A 22,031-nucleotide genomic window follows, 5' to 3' on the forward strand; every position below is an offset into this window, starting at 1 on the left:
CATCACAACCCTAGAGCATTGTCCTTTAATACACATATTATGACGGTCTATTTTCTCAAATCAATCCGTCGGTGTGATGTAACGTTGTGGTTTTCTGGAAGCATCCCTCTCTTATTTCACGCAGCTATCTTGAGACATGAGGTGGTGTGACATTTATCATCTGGGTACTCACCAGTTTAAAGGTCAACACTTTGTAGGTAGTCGGGTCATCTACAATCTTCTGAAGGTTAGCAGCAACTGCAAGTTAATGTTATATATAAAGAATGCAAGCGTTAATAGTGTTATTACACAGTCACATCAGATAATCACAGATCATAGTAATGAATCAAGACCGTACGGCGCTGCTCTTATGCTTCACATTGACTTTGAGAGGGATATGATTCTTTTGAAAATACCAGACCGGGGTCAAATACATTTGTCAAATCCCTTCCAAATACTTTTAACTGTGCTTGATTTAGTTTGCCCAGTAAAATAGTCCCAGACGTACAAACTCCAAGCTAAATCAAGCACACCTCATGCGGAAAATACACCCTAAGCCCTGCAGTATAACAGAAAACAAGGATGAGACATTTACCGGCAGCAACATCGTGTCCATTGACAAGACCAGCTGAGAAAAGTTCCTGGGAAACCCCAATAGCAGTGTCTATGGAGAGACACACAGTAATAGAACCAGGTGAGAAGTAAACATGTGACCAACGGTACTATAGTACACTTAATACCAAATACAATAAGGGGCACTAATAACAACATTATAACATGAGCTTCTTCACTTTGTGCAGCTTTTACCTCGGCCAGGAGTGAACTCAAACCGGATGTCATTCAACTCCTTCCTGGAGTTCCTAAGAAGAGAGATGAGAAGCTGATTAGTATAAGATGTGACCATGGAACCCAACAGGCTGTCCTCCATAGGAACAGACAGGAGGTCCAGGACCTAGTTAGTCTGGTCCCAGATCTGTTTGTGCTTTAAGACAACTATGGCATGACAATAGTCAGATGAGCTGGCTGCAGCGCAAACAAATCTGGGACCAGGCCAAGAGTCCCTGAACGGTCTATTTCATTTAGACTGTCTGAGGAGGCTCCTGACAAGCGGACCCCAAGGAATAGTGGAATGGAAAAAGACAGCCTGGCTGCCACATCCACACTTTAACACTACAAGTCTCTAGGCTTAACACACTGGGTCATGTTAAGCAGATCAATGTTGTTTTCTTACTAAGTCAGTGTTACTACTAGCTACTGTAATATCATCCTGTATTTACTGACAACACAGTTGGTGAAGAATTAGTGCGGAAATGTTAATCCTTGCATGTGTCTTGTGCATATTAAATAGGCAGCATTGTAAGCTCAATAAATACATGATTTTATGATGCATTGTAAGTCTTGTGTAGGGTTCCAAAGAACAGCTGACTGATGGTTACAGTAAACACCATGTTTATAGTGCCTCGGCCAAACCCTCACTCTGCTCTGTGTACCAGTGGGGCACATACATACAGTATATAGCCTTTTGCGGTGACAACGTCATCAAACCAGCAGGTGAAATGAATATCTTAGATGGCAGAAATGCAAATGTAGAAGTTCTCTCTGCACAGGCAATAGAAGGCTAACATGATTATGCAAAATATATATATATATCAGCAGGAAAAGAGTCCATTACAGAGAATGTCAATGGGTTCCATGAAGTAGATATTGTAACTGTGCTAATGCAATCACGTACTTGCGACTGTGGAAGAGTGACAGATTTGGACATTTGATTTGAAGTGTTCTTGCAGTGGAATGACCAGAATAAGGAAATACATATTTCCAGCAATATCTCATGCCCATTTGAATCACTATGGTTACATGTACTATGTTTAAAGTCACTCAAACAGTGTAATTGTTGTTGTCCGTCGAAATACAAAAGTCCGAACATATTTTAGATGACCGACAAACATGTTCACCAGCCTCCTTTGAATTAAACCATAATTACATTTTCACAAGGACTTGAAGTCATTGGTAAAGCTAATATGAGTTATAATTAATAAAAGCATGTCTGAGGTACACTACTGCCTGAAGTGTTTCCACAATCTCAATGTCCTTGACCTTTTTATATAGCTCTGGTTTAGGAGAAGAAAACAGATGAATTCCTCCATGAAGGCGATCTGGGGGATTTTCATATTTGTCACCTGTACATGATTGATCCTTTACGGAGGTCAGATGAAGTGTTGGAACGCAGCTGAAACAGAGAATATTGAAGCTCAGTTGCAATTGTATTATTGGTCTTATGTAAAACGTGTAGAATCTTTTCTTCATCCAGAGGGTGATAGAAGTAAAATAGCAGAAGGTTGGCTGAGGATAATGGTGTAAAAAGGGCTTTAGTAGTTCCGCATTTTAATGTAGAGCTCACATATGGCTCAGAACTACCGCAGCCTATTCATTTATACAGCTTTCTTATGCAGCAACTTCAATCCAGCAAGACAAGATGACGCCTTTCCTAAGAAACTGTATGATAGGACACATTAAGTAAAACGTCCATCCGCATGTCTATCCTGTGTTAATATACGCTGTGCAACCCCCGGGGTAAATTCTCTCTAACGTTTCCATTAATACAGTACATGGTGAATTTAGTCCTAAAAACTACTCCCTACACAATGGCTGATGGGTGTGACAGATTTTGTACACAGTGTCGTGGGAGTGGATTCATTTGGGCTGTAATTATGCTGCATAAATCCCATCCATCTAAACCCACCTGCTAGCCCCTGATTCACATTACACAGGAAATGTTGCATGTAAGGAACATGCTCCGACACATCATTGAGGGCTGATTTAGTTCTGAGAGAGAGAGAGAGCGAGAGAGAGAGAGAGAGAGAGAGAGAGAGAGAGAGAGAGAGAGAGAGAGAGAGAGAGAGAGAGAGAGAGAGAGAGAGAGAGCGGATTCCCATCAGCTGCCTGTGAGTCAACTTTACTTGTCCAATTCTGCAGATTCGCAGCTAGAGAGAGGAAGTCAGGGGCGAAACTTGAGCTTAGCAGATGGATGTAGGATGTCTGCAATCTCTCCATTTCATCCACGGACAGTGTGAGAGCGTGCTGTAAGGGATGCTGTAACCACATCTGTGTCAGAGGGCCTGAGCCCAGCGTCTCTATTTGCCTACTTAGTCCTGCTCCAGAGAGATCGGCAGCAGATGCCTGGAAAGTCCCTGTCAGATTATATTGTGGGAGGTAAATAAACCGCACACACAGATTGAGAAACCGTTTAGAAGTTTTAGGTATTTAATGGGCTTCTTTTAAAACTTCAATCTTCCAGAGTCTTGCTACCAGTGTTAAGATGTTCCTAAATAACTGTGTAAAGTTTTAAGTTTCAAGTTTTATCAGCACAGGGACAGAATAAAACCATGATTTTGCTCAGTCATCTTCAAATCCCAGCATACCACACCCTCCAAATGAATCACCAGAGATGCCAGTGGGCACTAGCAAGCATTAGGGAGATAGGAGTGTTTACTAGGTAAAGCATGAACTTCAATAATTCTTGGGTGTATAGAGGGGTGTTCTATCTGCTAAAACAGATTTCCCCTGGTAGGCAATGGGAGCTCAGGCAAACACTTGCCTGGCAAACACTGGGACTAAGGACTTACTCAGACTGAAAGAGAAGTGACAAATTCACAAGTTTATATTACAGTAAAAGGTCTTGCCGAGGGTATTTTCGCGAAATCTCTAGGCAATCTCTCGTAGTGAAAAGAGGCTCTGAGAGAAACTTCCAGTTTCAGGTCCCTTGAGTACCTCAGGTAATGTTAGTCTAAAGAACACATTAACACTTCTGAACTGCACTCTGTAACTGAAGCTGTTTACAGTCTGTCCTGATCAGAATTATGATTGGTATGTTGGGGAAAGTTAGGTGTAAAGCTCTGAGTATTTACCGCAGTTCAAGACCGAGGCCAGGTAAAACAGCGGTCTGTTGTGTATCGACTACACAAGAGTCCTCTAAATCCTGTGTAGCAGTGACAGGGGGGTAATTTCTTAACACACCAACAAACACAATCAATACACACACCTGGGGGTAAACTGGGGAGTGTTTGGAGTCCGATGAAGAGTACTTAAGCGCTTTAGCCTAGAAAATGCCTACATGAATGGGCCCACAATGTGAGAGGAGACAGTGTTAATGTGCCAGTAATTCATTTGGGATGGATTGTGCTGGCATGTAATATTGCGTTCTCATATTTTGGCTTCCTGGTGGAGGAAAGTATAGCTCATAGTTTTCTATATACAGTGGGGAGAACAAGTATTTGATACACTGCCGATTTTGCAGGTTTTCCTACTTACAAAACATGTAGAGGTCTGTAATTTTTATCATAGGTACACTTCAACTGTGAGAGACGGAATCTAAAACAAAAATCCAGAAAATCACATTGTATGATTTTTAAGTAATTAATTTGCATTTTATTGCATGACATAAGTATTTGATACATCAGAAAAGCAGAACTTAATATTTGGTACAGAAACCTTTGTTTGCAATTACAGAGATCATACATTTCCTGTAGTTCTTGACCAGGTTTGCACACACTGCAGCAGGGATTTTGGCCCACTCCTTCATACAGACCTTCTCCAGGTCCTTCAGGTTTCGGGGCTGTCGCTGGGCAATACGGACTTTCAGCTCCCTCCAAAGATTTTCTATTGGGTTCAGGTCTGGAGACTGGCTAGGCCACTCCAGGACCTTGAGATGCTTCTTACAGAGCCACTCCTTAGTTGCCCTGGCTGTGTGTTTTGGGTCGTTGTCATGCTGGAAGACCCAGCCACGACCCATTTCAATGCTCTTATTGAGGGAAGGAGGTTGTTGGCCAAGATCTTGCGATACATGGCCCCATCCATCCTCCCCTCAATACGGTGCAGTCGTCCTGTCCTCTTTGCAGAAAAGTATCCCCAAAGAATGATGTTTCCACCTCCATGCTTCACGGTTGGGATGGTGTTCTTGGGGTTGTACTCATCCTTCTTCTTCCTCCAAACACGGCGAGTGGAGTTTAGACCAAAAAGCTCTATTTTTGTCTCATCAGACCACATGACCTTCTCCCATTCCTCCTCTGGATCATCCAGATGGTCATTGGCAAACTTCAGACGGGCCTGGACATGCGCTGGCTTGATCAAAGGGACCTTGTGTGCGCTGCAGGATTTTAATCCATGACGGCGTAGTGTTTTACTAATTGTTTTCTTTGAGACTGTGGTCCCAGCTCTCTTCAGGTCATTGACCAGGTCCTGCCGTGTAGTTCTGGGCTGATCCCTCACCTTCCTCATGATCATTGATGCCCCACGAGGTGAGATCTTGCATGGAGCCCCAGACCGAGGGTGATTGACCGTCATCTTGAACTTCTTCCATTTTCTAATAATTGCGCTAACAGTTGTTGCCTTCTCACCAAGCTGCTTGCCTATTGTCCTGTAGCCCATCCCAGCCGTGTGCAGGTCTACAATTTTATCCCTGATGTCCTTACACAGCTCTCTGGTCTTGGCCATTGTGGAGAGGTTGGAGTCTGTTTGATTGAGTGTGTGGACAGGTGTCTTTTATACAGGTAACGAGTTCAAACAGGTGCAGTTAATACAGGTAATGAGTGGAGAACAGGAGGGCTTCTTAAAGAAAAACTAACAGGTCTGTGAGAGCTGGAATTCTTACTGGTTGGTAGGTGATCAAATACTTAAGTCATGCAATAAAATGCAAATTAATTACTTAAAAATCATACAATGTGATTTTCTGGATTTTTGTTTTAGATTCCGTCTCTCACAGTTGATGTGTACCTATGATAAACATTACAGACCTCTACATGCTTTGTAAGTAGGAAAACCTGCAAAATCGGCAGTGTATCAAATACTTGTTCTCCCCACTGTATGACTCATTGAAAGGGGTTTAATTAAGCAATAAGGCCTGAGGGGTGTGGTATATGGCCAATATACCATGGCTAAGGGCTGTTCTTATCCACGATGCAACGCAGAGTGCCTGGATACAATCCTTAACCATGGTATATTGGCAATATACCACAAACCCCTGAGGTGTATGGCCAAATTACTTGCCAGCACAATCCATCCCAAATGAATTACTGGCACATCATAGTTTTCTATATATGACTAATTGAAAGGGGCTTAATTAATCAATAAGGCCCGAGGGGGTGTGGTATATGGCCAATATACCATGGCTAAGGGCTGTTCTTATGCACAACGCAATGCAGAGTGCCTGGATATAGGCCTTAGCCGTGGTATATTGGCCATATACCACAAACTCCTGAGGTGCCTTATTGCTATTATAAACTGGTTACCAATGTAATTAGAGCAGTACAAATAAATGTTTTGTCATACCCGTGGTATGCTGTCTGATATAACACAGCTGTCAGCCAATCAGCATTCAGGGCTCGAACCACCCGGTTTATAATTTAGTTTAAACACTACAAAGCACAATATCCACATATGCCTGGAGCACTGTTGGTTCATTGGTTGACTTCTATCCTCCCATCATTACATATACAGTGCAATCAATCAGCAAACAATTGCCAGTGAGGATGACGTGTCAAATGTACAAAATAAAAATGTTCAACACCCAGGTCGTTCAAAAATGTCCTGTTGTTCTTATTGTCTTTTCATTTCAGTTTCCTGACGGTTCAAGTCCCCCAGTGTGTCTGAGATCCGTTCTCTGTTTCAGACATACATCAACATCCCATCTGACTACAGTTCTCTAAAGAGCCTTCATCAACGGGTTCACAATAGCATAAATCCTTTTCTAATCAGCCTTAACACCCTCATCAGTTTTGGGAAGAGAATTGATTGTGCTGTGTTGTTCTTTCAGATGCAATTAAGTTTTCCAATTAGCTTTTTATTTTTCCCAAGAGAGCCACCACCCCAATACCACCAGAACTCTGTTCATGATTTTAGTCTTCGGCGAGGCAATTGTTGAATTAAACCATAATTACGTTTTAATCTGCATTGATTATCGTGATTACAAAGCGGAAAACTTTGCAATGCAAGTCTTTTGGAAAAACAACAAGATAAATCTTATAATCATTGTATGGAGGAGTATTAGTAACAGGCTAAAGATCAATCACAGATTAAAATATTAAGATGTATCCATAAGAGAGTGATTACTGTAATGCCATTGTGACTGGAGAGAGATATAGCTGGCACTGTTCCATGTGGGCTTTAATAATACTATAGGTTTCAGGTTGAATCAGGTCGGATAACTGCAATACTCCTGCTAATCCCCCTATGGACATTAACCCCCCCACCGACTGTTACTCTGTCCCCACCCCAACGACATTCATCACTGTTGCAGGTGTTAGTATTATTTTATTATTAAAACGTTTATTGTTTTTATTTCACTCAATGCTCATGCTGCTGCTTCCCCCATGTTCATTCCACCCCACCCCCTCAACAGTCTTTACTCTGCCTCCACCCTAATAGACATGTATCACTTCTGCCTCTACCCTAATGGACATATATCACTGCTACAGTTGTTATGATATACATGGTGCTATTTCTATTTCAGTTTTTTATGACAAATTTTCAAATTTTCACTTCACTTAGTCCTGCATGTTGGAAGCCTAAGATTTCCCACTGTACCCTGCAATCCCACCTGCAACCCTATACATGTGACTATTAAACACGCTGGATCTCGTTCCACATCTGTTTTCCCACAACACAAATGAGATTTGAATGGAAATTAACTCCAGTGACGTCACTTGTCCTCCCATTATGTTAACTAGATAGCAAGCAGAGAATTGCGAAATAATTGTAAGAATTCCCAACCTCCGTTGGGATGCCCTATAAAACACGCAAAATAACGTTCATTTCTGTGATTCCTTTGCTCCCCCTAACATGCATATTCAGTACCCTCAGCATGTTTTCTACACTTAGACCTTTGTACTTCTTCCTCTCTCCAACTCTTGACTTTTCTTCAGTTTAGCCTTAATCCTGCTGTCAAGCGCTCAATAAATCCAGACTTAAAGTCTGTCCTCACAAGTATGGTTGCATCACAAATGACACGCTTCAAAAGTAGCGCACTAGGAATAGGGTGCCATTTACCTCCCTGCACTGTATCTGCTAAAAAGGACCTACTGTTTGTCACACACATATGAAGCCAGTGAATGTGACCAGTGACCATGTCATCTCCTGATCCTCTGGGGACTGTGTACAGCAGACCTCTTTAGGCTGGTGTATTACAAACTGTAGTGACATGGGGGTTTTCTGAAATGAGACGATGAGTGCACATGATAGCGTTATAATGTTCCCCCGTTGTATCACTGCACAGTTTACAGCACATTCACAAGCTGTGAAATGTGACCAATGTTATTCACCCCTGTACAAAGGTACTGTATCTTCCCAGCGAATCGAATGTAATGTAACGCTCTGTCAAGTGCTTCCAGAACTACTTTTACAGTTCATGGACTAAACAGGGCTATAGAGAAACCTCTATGCAAATACATCTACATCGTATTTCTCCATAATGCGTGTCAAAACCGATTGCAATAGAGCCCCATTCATTATCGCTCTATGGGAGATTGGGAGTTGCATTTGAGTTTATCTGAAGTCCTTCGGGCTAAAAGAGGACTTGAAATTGAGAGGCCTGATAAATGAGCTGCTCTCTGTTGGCTGCTGCCAGACAGGGACTGACTGTTTCAGCACAGATCAGAGGTGTGGATCTTGTCAGTTGACTTTTGACTTAATCTACCAAGACACGTCACTGAAATCCATTTGCTGTGGCGAGGCTGCCCTCAGCGCAGAGCAGGATAGGTTTAATACATAGCACATACAGCTAGCCACTTTATCTCTCCGAGTTTGGGCTGAGTTTTGGCTGATTCTACAGTACATCGCTACCCATACGCTACAAAGAAAAACAGGCTCAAAACGCCTGCAATGAATGCAACTCTGGCCACTGAAAAATAGCTACAGCCCCACTGCTCACAGAAGCATCCATTTATTTACATGTCAGGGTTAGAATAATTACACTTCTCTAGTAGCCAACCCTCTAGTTGGCCTGCTGGTGTGCAGTGGAGGGGCAGGCTTTGTGTGTTGCGCAGGGGGCCTGGGGAGGCCCCTTCAGATGCTGACTGTTATCTCATCGACCCAGAGCCTACTCTGCACCCAGCGCTGCATTCAGCCCATCGGGGAGCAAAACTGTCCAGAAACACTTCATTGTCTATGTCTGGGGCAGACATCTTTGCGCGCACGCGCACAGTTTTGCACATTTGCCTCGCATATCCTGCTTTCAGACAATGTGTTTAAATCTGCTTCCATTTTGCTGAGGGGGAAGTAAAAAGGATCTAAATTCAATGCAATAAATATAAACTACGTTCTTCTTGGGAAAGGATTTGAGTGCTTAGAGGAGTGTGAGGCCAAATCAACACTAATTATCATATCATAAAAAGGACCACATATAAAAAACAGTGATAAGTCTGAGCCGAAATCTAATCCTAAACCTATTCCATATTAGTCACAAGTCTTGCTACAGCCTTGAATTGTTTTCTAGCAATAGGTCTTTAACCTGGCCAGTGGCTGAAAGTGTCTGGACTAGCTGAAATGAAGGTTAAGTCAGGTCAGGTCAGGGTTGGTAAGTCTGGTGGCAGCGCAGGTTATTAACAGCCCTCTAATTCAGGGATGGGCAACTGGTGACCCGCGGATCTATTCTCCCCCCCACCCCAACAAAATATATACACTGAGTATACAAAACATTAAGAACACCTTGCTCTTTCCATGACAGACTGACCAGGTGAATCCAGGGGAGAGCTATGATCCCTTATTGATGTCACTTGTTAAATCCACTTCAATCAGTGTAGATGAAGAGGAGGAGACAGGTTAAAGGAGCCTGGAGACAATTGAGATGTTGATTGTGTCTGTGTACCATTCATAGGGTGAATGGTCAAGACAAAAAATGTAAGTGCCTTTGAACGGGGTATGATAGTAGGTGCCAGGCAAACCGGTTTGTGTCAAGAACTACAGCGCTGCTGGATTTTTCATGCTCAACAGTTTCCCATGTGTATCAACAATGGTCCACCACCCAAAGGACATCTAGCCAACTTTACACAACTGTGGGAAGCATTGGAGTCAAATTGGGCCAGCATCTCTGTGGAACGCTTTCGACACCTTGTACAGTCCATTTCCTGACGAATTGAAGCTGTTCTGTGGGCAAAAGAGGGAGCTGCAACTCAATATTAGGAAGGTGTTCCTAATGTTTGGTATAGTCAGTACTGAACAAAAATATAAACACAACATGTAAAGTGTTGGTCACATGTTCCATGAGCCCAAAAAATTTATAATTGAAGAAATGTTCCATATGCACAAAAAACGTATTTCTCTCACAAATGTGTTTACATCCCTATTAATGAGCATTTCTCCTTTGCCAAGATAATCCATCCCCCTGACAGGTGTGGCATATCAAGAAGCTGATTAAACAGCATAATCATTACACAGGTGCACCTTGTGCTGGGGGACAATAAAATGCCACTCACTCTATGTGCAGTTTTGACTAACAGCATAGTGCCACAGATGTTTTGGCATGCTGACTGCAGGAATGTCCACCAGAGCTGTTGCCAGAGAATTGAATGTTAATTTCTCTACCATAAGCTGCCTACAATGTCGTTGTAGAGAATTTGGCAGTACGTCCAACCTGCCTCACAACCGCAGACCACGTGTAACCACACCAGCTCAGGACATCCACATCTGGCTTCTTCACCTGCGGGATCATCTGAGGGGGGGGGGGTGGAGGGTGCTGAGGAGTATCTCTGTCTGTAATAAAGCCCTTTTGTGGTGAAAAACAAATTATATTTGGCTGGGCCTGGCTTCCCAGTGGGTAGGCCTGGCTGCCAAGTGGGTGGGACTATGCCCTCCAAGGACCACCCATGGCTACACCCCTGCCTAGTCGTGAAATCCATAGATTAGGGCCTAATGAATGTATTTCAATTGACTCCAACTCAGTAAAATCGTTGAAATTGTTGTTCAGTATATATATAAAGAAAAGTCATCTCACTTTCAACTGCGTTTATTTTCAGCAAACTTAACGTGTAAATATTTGTATGAACATAACAAGATTCAACAATTGAGACATAAACTGAACAAGTTCCACAGACATGTGACTAACAGAAATGGAATAATGTGTCCCTGAACAAAGGGAGGGTCAAAATCAAAAGTAACAGTCAGTAACAGTCAGAACGGCCCTTGCCCTCACCCTCCGATCCAACAGGTCCCAGACGTGCTCAATAGGATTGAGATCCGGGCTCTTCGCTGGCCATGGCAGAACACTGACATTCCTGTCTTGCAGGAAATCAGGCACAGAATGAGCAGTATGGCTGGTGGCATTGTCATGCTGGAGGGTCATGTCAGGATGAGCCTGCAGGAAGGGTACCACATGAGGGAGGAGGATGTCTTCCCTGTAATGCACAGCGTTGAGATTTCCTGCAATGACAACAAGCTCAGTCCGATGATGCTGTGACACACCGCCCCAGACCACGACAAACCCTCCACCTCCAAATCGATCCCGCTCCAGAGTACAGGCCTCAGAGTAACGCTCATTCCTTCAACGATAAACGCGAATCCGACCATCACCCCTGGTGAGACAAAACCACGACTTGTCAGAGAAGAGCACTTTTTGCCAGTCCTGTCTGGTCCAGCGACAGTGGATTTGTGCCCATAGGCGACGTTGTTGCCAGTGATGTCTGGTGAGGACCTGCCTTACAACAGGCCTACAAGCCCTCAGTCCAGCCTCTCACAGCCTATTGCAAACAGTCTGAGCACTGATGGAGGGATTGTGCATTCCTGGTGTAACTCGAGCAGTTGTTGTTGCCATCCTGTACCTGTCCCGCAGGTGTGATGTTTGGATGTACCAATCCTGTGCAGGTGTTATTACACGTGGTCTGCCACTGCGAGGACGATGGATTTTTACGAATTATCTTTGAAAGACAGGGTCCTGAAAAAGGGACGTTTCTTATTTGCTGAGTTTATATATTTTTTAGGAACTCAGTCGGGGTCTCAACTTACTGTTGCGACATTTGGTTGTGCATCAGCAGTTTCTCTCTTGTTAGGTCAGTCACTGATAGTCAATGAAATAGCTAATTTCAGCATTATTTTTTTTAGATTGCTAAATTAGTTTAGCAGTCAGCTATCTAAACTTGTTATCATGGTTTTATTACCGGCCAGGGTCCCCAATTGATTTTGTTAGTAATTCTCGCTCCCATATAATATTCAAAACTGTAAACATTTTCTCCACCCTATGGCAAAATGTGTATAATTGCAGGAAAATATTTCTAAAACAGCTTATTTTCCTCTCCACCCAATGGCAAAATGAGTCCAATTGCACAAAATGAACTCTAAAACTTCATTTCTCTCCACTGTCAAGGGGGCCACTAAAATATTTTGCTGGCAACGTGGTGGGGTGGGGGGGGGGGGGGGGGGTATGGATGTGACTACGCAGACCGGCTATCAACTGCAGCCCCTCATGATGAGTTCAGATTTTTTTGTGGCCCCCACCCCCATCAAAGTTGTCCATCCCTGCTCTAATTCAATCCCTGAGAACACAGAAATGCAGAGCGGAGCAAATGGAGAGTCAATGGAGTGTAACACTCTCCTCCCTCCAACACAACCGCTCAGCCAGATTAGAGAGAAACGGTCCTTGGTTCTGTCAGATGATCCCATTAGAGGGCCAAGACATCATTAGGTCATCATTAGGTCTATTAGCAGCAGGGCACATCTGTTGGGTGTACCGGATGCAAGAAGGAGGACAAATTCAAACTCTGCTTACCTTAGCCTTAGGACCATATTCAGAGCAACTTGAATATAGGGCCCTGTGTTCTTCTCAAACGGTTGAACCTATAAGTAAAGAGTGAGGCTGGTGAGTCAATAAAGCCAGCAAGTCCTCAATATCTCCTGGAGTATAGAAAATATATATCTGTATCTCGCACTATGCTGAAATTATTAAACTACAAAACCAACAGAAAAATACATGAATTAAATCACACAAAATATATTCAATATCTACAGTGTATATACTTCTATTGATGTCTTCTGACAAGATTATTGAGTTCTATTTGTGAGGAGGCACAATCAGATAAAAAAAAATACATTTAACCTTTATTTAACTAGGCAAGTCAGTTAAGAATAAATTCTTATTTACAATGACGGCCTACCCCGGCCAAACCCTAACCCCGGGAGACGTGGGCCAATTGTGCACTGCCCTATGAGACTCCCAATCACTGCCGGTTGGGGTACAGCCCAGGATCGAATCAGGGTCTGTAGTGATGCCTCTAGCACTGAGATGCAGTGCCTTAGACCGCTGCGCCTCCCGGGACCCTTGACGCTGACTAGATCCTGACTCAACAAAGTAAGAACCGCAGTAGCACTTATGGCCTCCATCATTGTCGGACACGGGGGGTGAACCTCAAACTACTCTGGCTCATTTCTGAAATGACAATGGCCAGTGAGAGAATGACACAGGGCCTTTTAGATGACTTTAGAGCTGGCAGTATCAGCAGGATGGCCATTTACTCAGAGTTATTACCTGCTGAAAGGGCCCCTCCAGGAGCCACTGGGAGACTGGCACATACTCACACATAATCAGTGGGGCATCAAGGTCACTGAATCATGACAAATTAACGTCTGCCTCTGCTGCTGGTGGTGATGATGATACTGAAACCCTCACCTGGGGATGCTGAATGGATAGCCCTTCAATGGGAACACTATTGGCATTCTCCTCATCCTGTGGCACAAAACGAAAAGCATTTTGTAAACTATATATTTTTGTGTGCTATGGAAAGGGTGTTTAGTGGGTGAACATGGTTTAGAATAGCAAATATTTGCCCAAGATCAAGGTCATGGTCAAGGTCATTGCTCAACTCGGTCAGCAAATAGAGAAAAGTCAATAGAAAACAATCAATATGTAAAACATTTAGTTGTTTTGTTTATGAACATTCAAATAGAGAAAGCATCTACAGTTGAAGTCAGAAGTTTACATACACCTTAGCCAAATACATTTAAACTCAGTTTTTCACAATTTCTGACATTTAATCCTAGTAAAAATTCCCTGTCTTAGGTCAGTTAGGATTACCACTATATTTTAAGAAAGTGAAATGTCAGAATAATAGGAGAATTATTTATTTCAGCTTTTATTTCTTTTATCACATTCCCAGTGGGTCAGAAGTTTACATACACTCAATTAGTATTTGGTAGCATTGCTTTTAAATTGTTTAACTTGGGTCAAACGTTTCAGGTAGCCTTCCACAAGCTTCCCACAATAAGTTTGGGGAACTTCGCCCATTCCTCCTGACCGAGCTGGTGTAACTGAGTCAGGTTTGTTAGCCTCCTTGCTCGCACACGCTTTTTCAGTTCTGCCCACAAATGTTCTATAGGGTTGAGGTCAGCGCTTTGTGATGGCCACTTCAATACCTTGAGCTTGTTGTCCTTAAGCCATTTTGCCACAACTTTGGAAGTATGCTTGGGGTCATTGTCCATTTGGAAAACCCATTTGCCACCAAGCCTTAACTTCTTGACTGATGTCTTGAGATGTTGCTTCAATATATCCACAACATTTTCCTGCCTCATGATGCCATCTATTTTGTGAAGTGCACCAGTCCCTCCTGCAGCAAAGCACCCCCACAACATGATGCTGCCACCCCTGTGCTTCACGGTTGGGATGGTGTTCTTCAGCTTGCAAGCCTCCTACTTTTTCCTCCAAACATAACGATGGTAATTATGGCCAAACAGTTCTATTTTTGTTTCATCAGACCCGAGGACATTCTCCAAAAAGTACGATTTTTGTCCCTATGTGCAGTTGCAAACTGTAGTCTGGCTTATTTATGGCGGATTTGGAGCAGTGGCTTCTTCCTTGCCGAGCGGCCTTTCTGGTTATGTCGATATAGGACTCGTTTTACTGTGGATATAGATACTTTTGTACCCGTTTCCTCCAGCATCTTCACAAGGTCCTTTGCTGTTGTTCTGGGATTGATTTGCACTTTTCGCACCAAAGTACGTTCATCTCTAGGAGACAGAACGCGTCTCCTTCGTGAGCGGTATGACAGCTGCGTGGTCCCATGGTGTTTATACTTGAGTACTATGGTTTGTACAGATGAACATGGTACCTTCAGGCGTTTGGAAATTGCTCCCAAGGATGAACCAGACTTGTGGAGGTCTACAATTTTTTTCTGAGGTCTTGGCTGATTTCTTTTGATTTTCCCATGATGTCAAGCAAAGAGGCACTGAGTTTGAAGGTAGGCCTTGAAATACTGTACATCCACAGGTACACCTGCAATTGACTCAAATGATGTCAATTAGCCTATCAGAAGCTTCTAAAGCCATGATATCATTTTCTGGAATTTTCCAAGCTGTTTAAAGGCACAGTCAACTTAGTGTATGTAAACGTCTGACCCACTGGAATTGTGATACAGTGAAATAATCTGTCTGTAAAATAATTGTTGGAAAAATTACTTGTGTCATGCACAAAGTAGATGTCTTAGCCGACTTGCCAAAACTAACGTTTGTTAACAAGAAATTTGTGTAGTGGTTGAAAAATGAGTTTTAATGACTTCAACCTAAGTTTATGTAAACTTTCGACTTCAACTGTATATACGTTCGACCTTGCTAAAATCCATGAGTCAGAGAAACTGTGGGGTAAGATGTACTAGGTTTTTTAAAGATTTCATAACTGATACATAACCTGCTCCCTGTTAAGGCAGACAATTAGATTTTCCAATGAAGCCCTTTGTAAAGTAATCAAATTACACAGAAACAGACAGAGGCAAAGTAAGTCAATTATTCTAGTCAATGTGCAGGTTTACACACTCACAACAATCTTACTTCACCCACATTACACCTAAGCGTCTGTCTCTATGATATTAAAAATACTTTAACAGTGACAAATCATGTACTCCATATTTGTTTATAGAACAGAAAAGAGCTAACTTACATCTTCGCCCTCGTCTTCGTTGTCCTCTCTGAGCCTTCGCGACTGGAAGGTAATATCAAACACAAACAACATTATATTCTCAGTCTTGACAAATCTAAATATGACTGGCAGATGTAGAGCCCAAACACCTTAGAACGCAATCCCTGCAGAATAATTATCATAATGTAGCGTAGAGGAAACAAACAATTAAAACTGACCAAGGTAGAATATCATTATCAGCATTTTATTTGTTGCATCTTTGCTTTGTGTAATTCTCCCTGTAAGAGACATCAGGTAAGGCATCTATGTCAAAGAACCTTTTTATATTTGATCATAGCTGTCTCCCCGCTCCATCCTCAGCCCCCTACAGCTATCTTCAAACCCTTACCAATTACCTTTAGCGACATGTCACAGGCCCCTCTCTGAAACAAAGCTTGCTCGCTGCTTTCACAGAAATACATTCAGCTAGAGAATGACTGTACAAAGGCAAAACAAAAAGGAAGGATCAAGCTAGCCAAAGTACAGGTAAAAAGAATAGAGAATTGCCCTCAACATTAGTTGTTGCTTTTTTCCCCAGCCCATGTGGCCAAGTTTTGATGTGCATCTCTTGTCATGGTCTCACCTACCCTGCCTTGATTGACAGCAGCCTTGCCCTCCTCGCTCCCTACGTCGAGCTCGTCATCGCTCCACTCCCAGTCTCCGTCCTCCATCTTGTGCAGGTGGCCGCTGGAACCTGGAACTCTCCTCACCTAGGCCAAACACAGCACAAACGTTTAGACATCCCATCAAACTGTAAGGTTGAGAGACAAAACACATTTAGTAGCCCACACACCTTCTAATGTTCTCTCAGTAAGGTTAAAACCAACACAACATTAAATGGCATTTACTTGGCCTATATGAGCTGATGAGATTTTTGAAATATTTCATAAAAAGTGCAGGTGGATACCAGTAAGCATTGCACAAACACTTAGGCTCGGATTCCTCTCAGAGTTTATAAGGTCTACAAAATGGCTGCTACGAGCTAGCAGAGAACAAAAGAACAAAATAGAACAAAAATGAAACGAAGAAAAGGAAACACACACAACTCCTTAAGCAGCTAACTCTGGATGAATCTAAGTGGAAGCCCCAGCATTCTAGGGCTAAGTCAAAGAACATGTACCCTTCTGATGGCATCAAGTTCTTTTGCTGAACCTGACACAGAGCCCATGCTCCTGGAATTCTGCTCTGGCTCCTTGAGCAAAAAAAAAAAAAGCATCAGTCCACTGTGAGTGGATGCATGTGACAGTTCAGTGGCCTGTATGTCTCTTTACACACAAACACGGTACCATCAAGCTGCCAAAGCATGTGAACAACTACATTTAGTATTTAATATTAATAGGAACATTTATGAGCATGCACACTTAGAGAAACGCACAAAGGGAAAAGATGGGATGAAGGAGTACATACAGGCAAATTACAGGAGCAATCTATAAATGCTCTGAATCGATACTGTATCCTCTGTGTACTAGCGTAGCAAATCAATCTCAGTATTATATCAGTATTATTTTCCAACTTTCAATTACGTAGCACATCAATGACTGCTGCAACGCACAGTAATCTTTGATCAATACCTATTGCAGGTCGCCCTACGAAGAGATCAACTAAGGAGCAGGGCTGCCCTCTTCTGGCCAATGAACAACTGCATAAATTCTGTCATTTGCCTAGAGATACATGTCTAGAATATTACTATTGTGTATTAACTCTGGTTGAATTAATACACCTGCAGAGGAGGAGGGAGTCTCCGGGAGGAAGGGAGATAGACAGAATGAGGAAGGTGGGCAGGATGGGAGGGAGAGTGAGGGAGAGGGTAGTAGATAGACGGACTGAGTAAGGGGGTCAAAGGGGAGAGAGTCTGATCTGGTCGGTGATGTGGACAGGTTACAGAGTACAGGTTACAGAGTACTGAGATGACCATGTTTCTGCAAGGCTGCCTCTCTGTGCAGGCTAGCCTGTGTCTGCTGAGTGGATAATGTGGGTGATTCTCCATAGGTCAGAACAGCACACCAACAGTTCTAGTGGTGAAACAGGACCAGAAGACAGACAGTGATGTGCTTGGTGGATCAGGGTTGGCTGCAGAGGGTATCATGATTACATTGCAGCCTCAGAATGGAATACTAATCATTCTACAATCAACCATAATCTCTCATTAAAGCTGCAATATGTACGTTTTTGGGACACCCAACCAAATTCACATAGAAATGTGAGTTATCGATCTGTCATTCTCATTGAAAGCAAGTCTAATATGTGGTAGATCTGTTGCTCTATGTGAGCTATTTCTATGCTTCCCATCTTTTAGTTTAGTTTTTGCGTCTTTTACTTTCGGTTTTGTACACCAGCTGTAAACAGCTGAAAATACAATATTTTTGGTTAGGGAAAATATATTTCACAGCGGTTTAGATGGTACAATGATTCTCGACAATATACTTGCTGTTTTGTCACATATACTGAAATTAGGCAACTATTAGAATTTTACCAACCGGGAAATGGCAGAGCGATTTCTGCATAGTGCACCTTTAAACCATGTTTACCAAATTAGTCAACCCACCCACACACGATCTGAATGATTGTGACTATTCTGACCAGCATACTGTTCTCCCCTCTGTCTGACAACTCTGTCACGAGTCATTTCCATCTCTATTGACATTATGCTCTGCTAAATGACTTGGTCACGCGACACCTCCACAGTCCCCCATGTCCTCCAGTCACCCATGTCCTCCAGTCACCCATGTCCTCCAGTCACCCATGTCCTCCAGTCACCCATGCCATGTCAGTGAATTTCCATCCAACTCGATCACCCTGGCCTTTTTGCCTTCTGGCAATAGGGTCTTCGCACCCATTACTTCAGTAATCCACATGTAGGACGATGGCAATCCAATATCAACTTTTCCTGCCACACTGCTGCACTCATGCCCAGTTCACTGTGACCGCAAGGCAAACTGAGCATGCAAATGGTATGTTTAAGTGCACCTCCCCATTACCTAACTACTCACATTAAATTCCATTTGTCTTTGTCTGCCACTTGCAGTGAGCGTCTGAGCAACGTTACGGACCACTAATGCATGAGTTGTAAGCACATCTATTCTGCATGACTGATATTGTTCCAGGAGTGGCCCATATTTGCAGAACAGTTTGATCACAAAGTGAATGAAGTGTTGATCAGTAAGAGAGAGAGGGAGAGGACACTCAATGTCTGTTGACTGGTGGAGTGTGCTGCCAACCCCTATCATCTTACCATACTTTGTTCATAATGTTCAGTCAATAGTGGGGCTGCTTTACTGGGAAGGATGTTTGTTTAGACATTACCCTTTTGGCTCTCTGGGTTATGTTCGGTGCTCTGCATAGCAGCTTTTCGATCAGATATTCTCTGTTCTGCAAATGAAAATCACAACCCGCGTTAAACAAATCTACATACAAATTCTTTAAGCCTCAAAAAAACAAAAAGAACAGGTCAAATCCTGGAGGTAAAATCATACCTTGGCTTTCTGGAAAAATTTACATTTCAAAAGTTCTGCTGCTGTAGGCCTGAAGAGAAGCAAAATACATAATGATATAAGAACACGTTCCAATCATTGGCCTAGAACTGAATGTACAATTCCTCAAATCTGTCTGTGTGAGAATAGATATTCTTGGGTGGGTGGGTATGAGTGAGCCCACTAAACATGAAGACTATATTTCAGGACTCTCCTGAAATGTGTCTGACATTCTACAGAGACTCGATCAACTCCCAAGGCCATCAGATTTACTTCATCATCAACCAGTGACAGACTCTACAGATTTAGAGAGTAGGCCTAATGTAGTTCACGGAATGGCAGACATGTACAAACCTCTTGGCGGGCTCCTTCTGAAGGCACAGGGTTATTAGCTTCCTAAATGATTTCCCATATTTTTTCAGCATCTCTTTGTCCTCCACACCCGTGTCTAGGGTGGGAGGATCGTTCTGTAAGGTCAGCATTAAGACCTGGGAAGAGAAGAGGAAGGGTCAAAGACATTCAAGTGTTCTCTCAGAGGTTACATAGACACAGGGTAGTAATTTGCCTTTTCATGGTTTATTAGTTAAGATGTAGGCCTATTCCGCTTCCTGTCTGGGATCTAGATATGCAGTGATCAGGCTCACCTTCATCGGTGGGTATCGGTGGTAAGGTGCAGACCCTGTGGCTAACTCTATGGCAGTGATTCCAAAACTCCAAATGTCTGCTTTGAAGTCATAGCCTCGTACCTGTGGACATAGCGGAGCTACTGTTAGTGTTGTACAGTCTATGTGAAAACAGCTAGTATATGTTACTAAAACTGGCCACAAGATAGTCTCACCTGTTCCATCACCTCAGGGGCCATCCAACATGGTGTGCCCACAAAAGTCTTCCGTACTTTGTTTCTGGTCATATCTCCTCCAGTGGCCAAAAAGGCACTAACTCCAAAATCTATGAAGAAATATGGATAATTCAGATGACATGTATGGATGTAAATGTTAGACCTCATTAACATCTTATAGAAAGGGATAATAATGTGTTGCGGTATTTGCTCAAATATACTCAAACCATTAAGAGGTCTTTCACAACTATTTCATGTTATACACCTTATACAAACTGTGCGCACTCCAGCTCTACAGTTGCATTCATGTTAGAATGGTTCTCCTTGCAGTGTTTGTAGGCTAAAGGTCGTCCAAGTACATGAAAGAGTGTAGGCCTCCAGTGATTTATGTTGGGGGACCTGTTTGACTACCTTTATGTTATTCAGTAAATGGGTCGTTCCACCAATTCGATGCCCTTTGAGATGTGTAACTTTGTGGGGAAAACAATGTCACCTAATTGTAGCATTCTGTCATAAAGAGCACATGCTCAACTTAATAAAAAAAACGTTTTCCCATCTCAAGAGGTTAAATTACAGAAAATACAATAGTAAGTGTCTATTAAGTGCCAAATAAAGGAACAGGGTTGACTGTAACATGCTTGAATGCAAGCTTCACAAAACAAATTGAATAGTTCAAACTTTTCTTGCCAAGATATTCTTGATCTACCAGTTTTCCACCACAAAAAAAAAAAGGCAAAAAAAGAGTGCTTTTAAACTATGATTTTACTATTAGATGTTCATAGCCTCTTTTGAAAAAAATATTTAAAAGGAATAGTTTTACCATATTAAAACAACAGTTCAGTTCATGTAACAGCGTTGACCTTAAAATGAGGAACAGGTTTTGACCTTGAAATGAATCAATAATCATATGAAATAAAAGGTATCTTCAGAAATTACTTTGTCAAAGCAACACAATAACTATGGCTTTACAATGTTGGTGAAAACTTGCAGAAATGTTGGGGTTAGGGGGATTAAAATATTCCTAGAAATCACTGAGGAGGGTAATGTCAACATGCTGAAATTTGGCACTTTAGCAAGTCTTTATTTATATAAAAAATCTGATTTATTGAATTCTCCATGTGGTCTATATTAAAAGCCACTTCATTGAATATAACAGGGTCAAAATTGGTGCACAATTTAAAATATATATATATATATATACACTGTATATAAAAGGGATGCAAAAGGCACTCATTCTGTGGAAAGACCCAAATATTGTCAACCCCATGTTGTAGAAATACAAGAAATGTCTGTTTCGTGCAGAACATACTGAGTTGAACTAAATGCACTTATGAACTGGTACAGTTGAAGTCGGAGGTTTACATACACCTTAGCCAAATACATTTAAACTCAGTTTTTCACAATTCCTGACATTTAATCCTAGTAAAAATTCCCTGTCTTAGGTCAGTTAGAATTACCACTATATTTTAAGAAAGTGAAATGTCAGAATAATAGAAGAGAGAATTACTCATTTCAGCTTTTATTTCTTTCATCACATTCCCAGTGGGTCAGAAGTTTACATACACTCAATTAGTATTTGGTAGCATTGCCTTTAAATTGTTTAACTTTAACACCCACAATATGTTCGGTGAATTTTGGCCCATTCCTCCTGACAGAGCTGGTGAAACTGAGTCAGGTTTATAGGCCTCCTTGCTCGCACACGCTTTTTCAGTTCTGCCCACAGATTTTCTATAGGATTGAGGTCAGGGCTTTGTGATGGCCACTTCAATACCTTGACTTTGTTGTCCTTAAACCATTTTGCCACAACTTTGGAAGTATG

At 42.2% G+C, this 22,031-nt stretch overlaps 1 protein-coding gene across 2 annotated transcripts in view; it reads right to left on the reverse strand.

The window, feature by feature from the left end:
• stk39 (serine threonine kinase 39) overlaps window positions 1–22,031 on the reverse strand; it is a 32,954-nt gene that overhangs the window by 3,338 nt on the left and 7,585 nt on the right. Inside the window, exons 6-18 of one of the 2 annotated variants that reach the window (XM_071340534.1) lie at window positions 20,213–20,322; window positions 20,019–20,120; window positions 19,729–19,862; window positions 19,378–19,426; window positions 19,208–19,273; window positions 17,025–17,096; window positions 16,492–16,614; window positions 15,887–15,928; window positions 13,628–13,684; window positions 12,731–12,798; window positions 787–839; window positions 575–643; window positions 173–237 (exon numbers count right to left, since the gene is read on the reverse strand). In XM_071340534.1, the coding sequence (XP_071196635.1) occupies window positions 173–237; window positions 575–643; window positions 787–839; window positions 12,731–12,798; window positions 13,628–13,684; window positions 15,887–15,928; window positions 16,492–16,614; window positions 17,025–17,096; window positions 19,208–19,273; window positions 19,378–19,426; window positions 19,729–19,862; window positions 20,019–20,120; window positions 20,213–20,322 (1,010 nt within the window). The remainder of the gene's footprint in view (window positions 1–172; window positions 238–574; window positions 644–786; window positions 840–12,730; window positions 12,799–13,627; window positions 13,685–15,886; window positions 15,929–16,491; window positions 16,615–17,024; window positions 17,097–19,207; window positions 19,274–19,377; window positions 19,427–19,728; window positions 19,863–20,018; window positions 20,121–20,212; window positions 20,323–22,031) is intronic. The other variant, XM_071340535.1, reaches the window with a different exon arrangement.

This window comes from Salvelinus alpinus, chromosome 14 (assembly GCF_045679555.1).
Source record: "Salvelinus alpinus chromosome 14, SLU_Salpinus.1, whole genome shotgun sequence".
Taxonomy (NCBI): domain Eukaryota; kingdom Metazoa; phylum Chordata; class Actinopteri; order Salmoniformes; family Salmonidae; genus Salvelinus; species Salvelinus alpinus.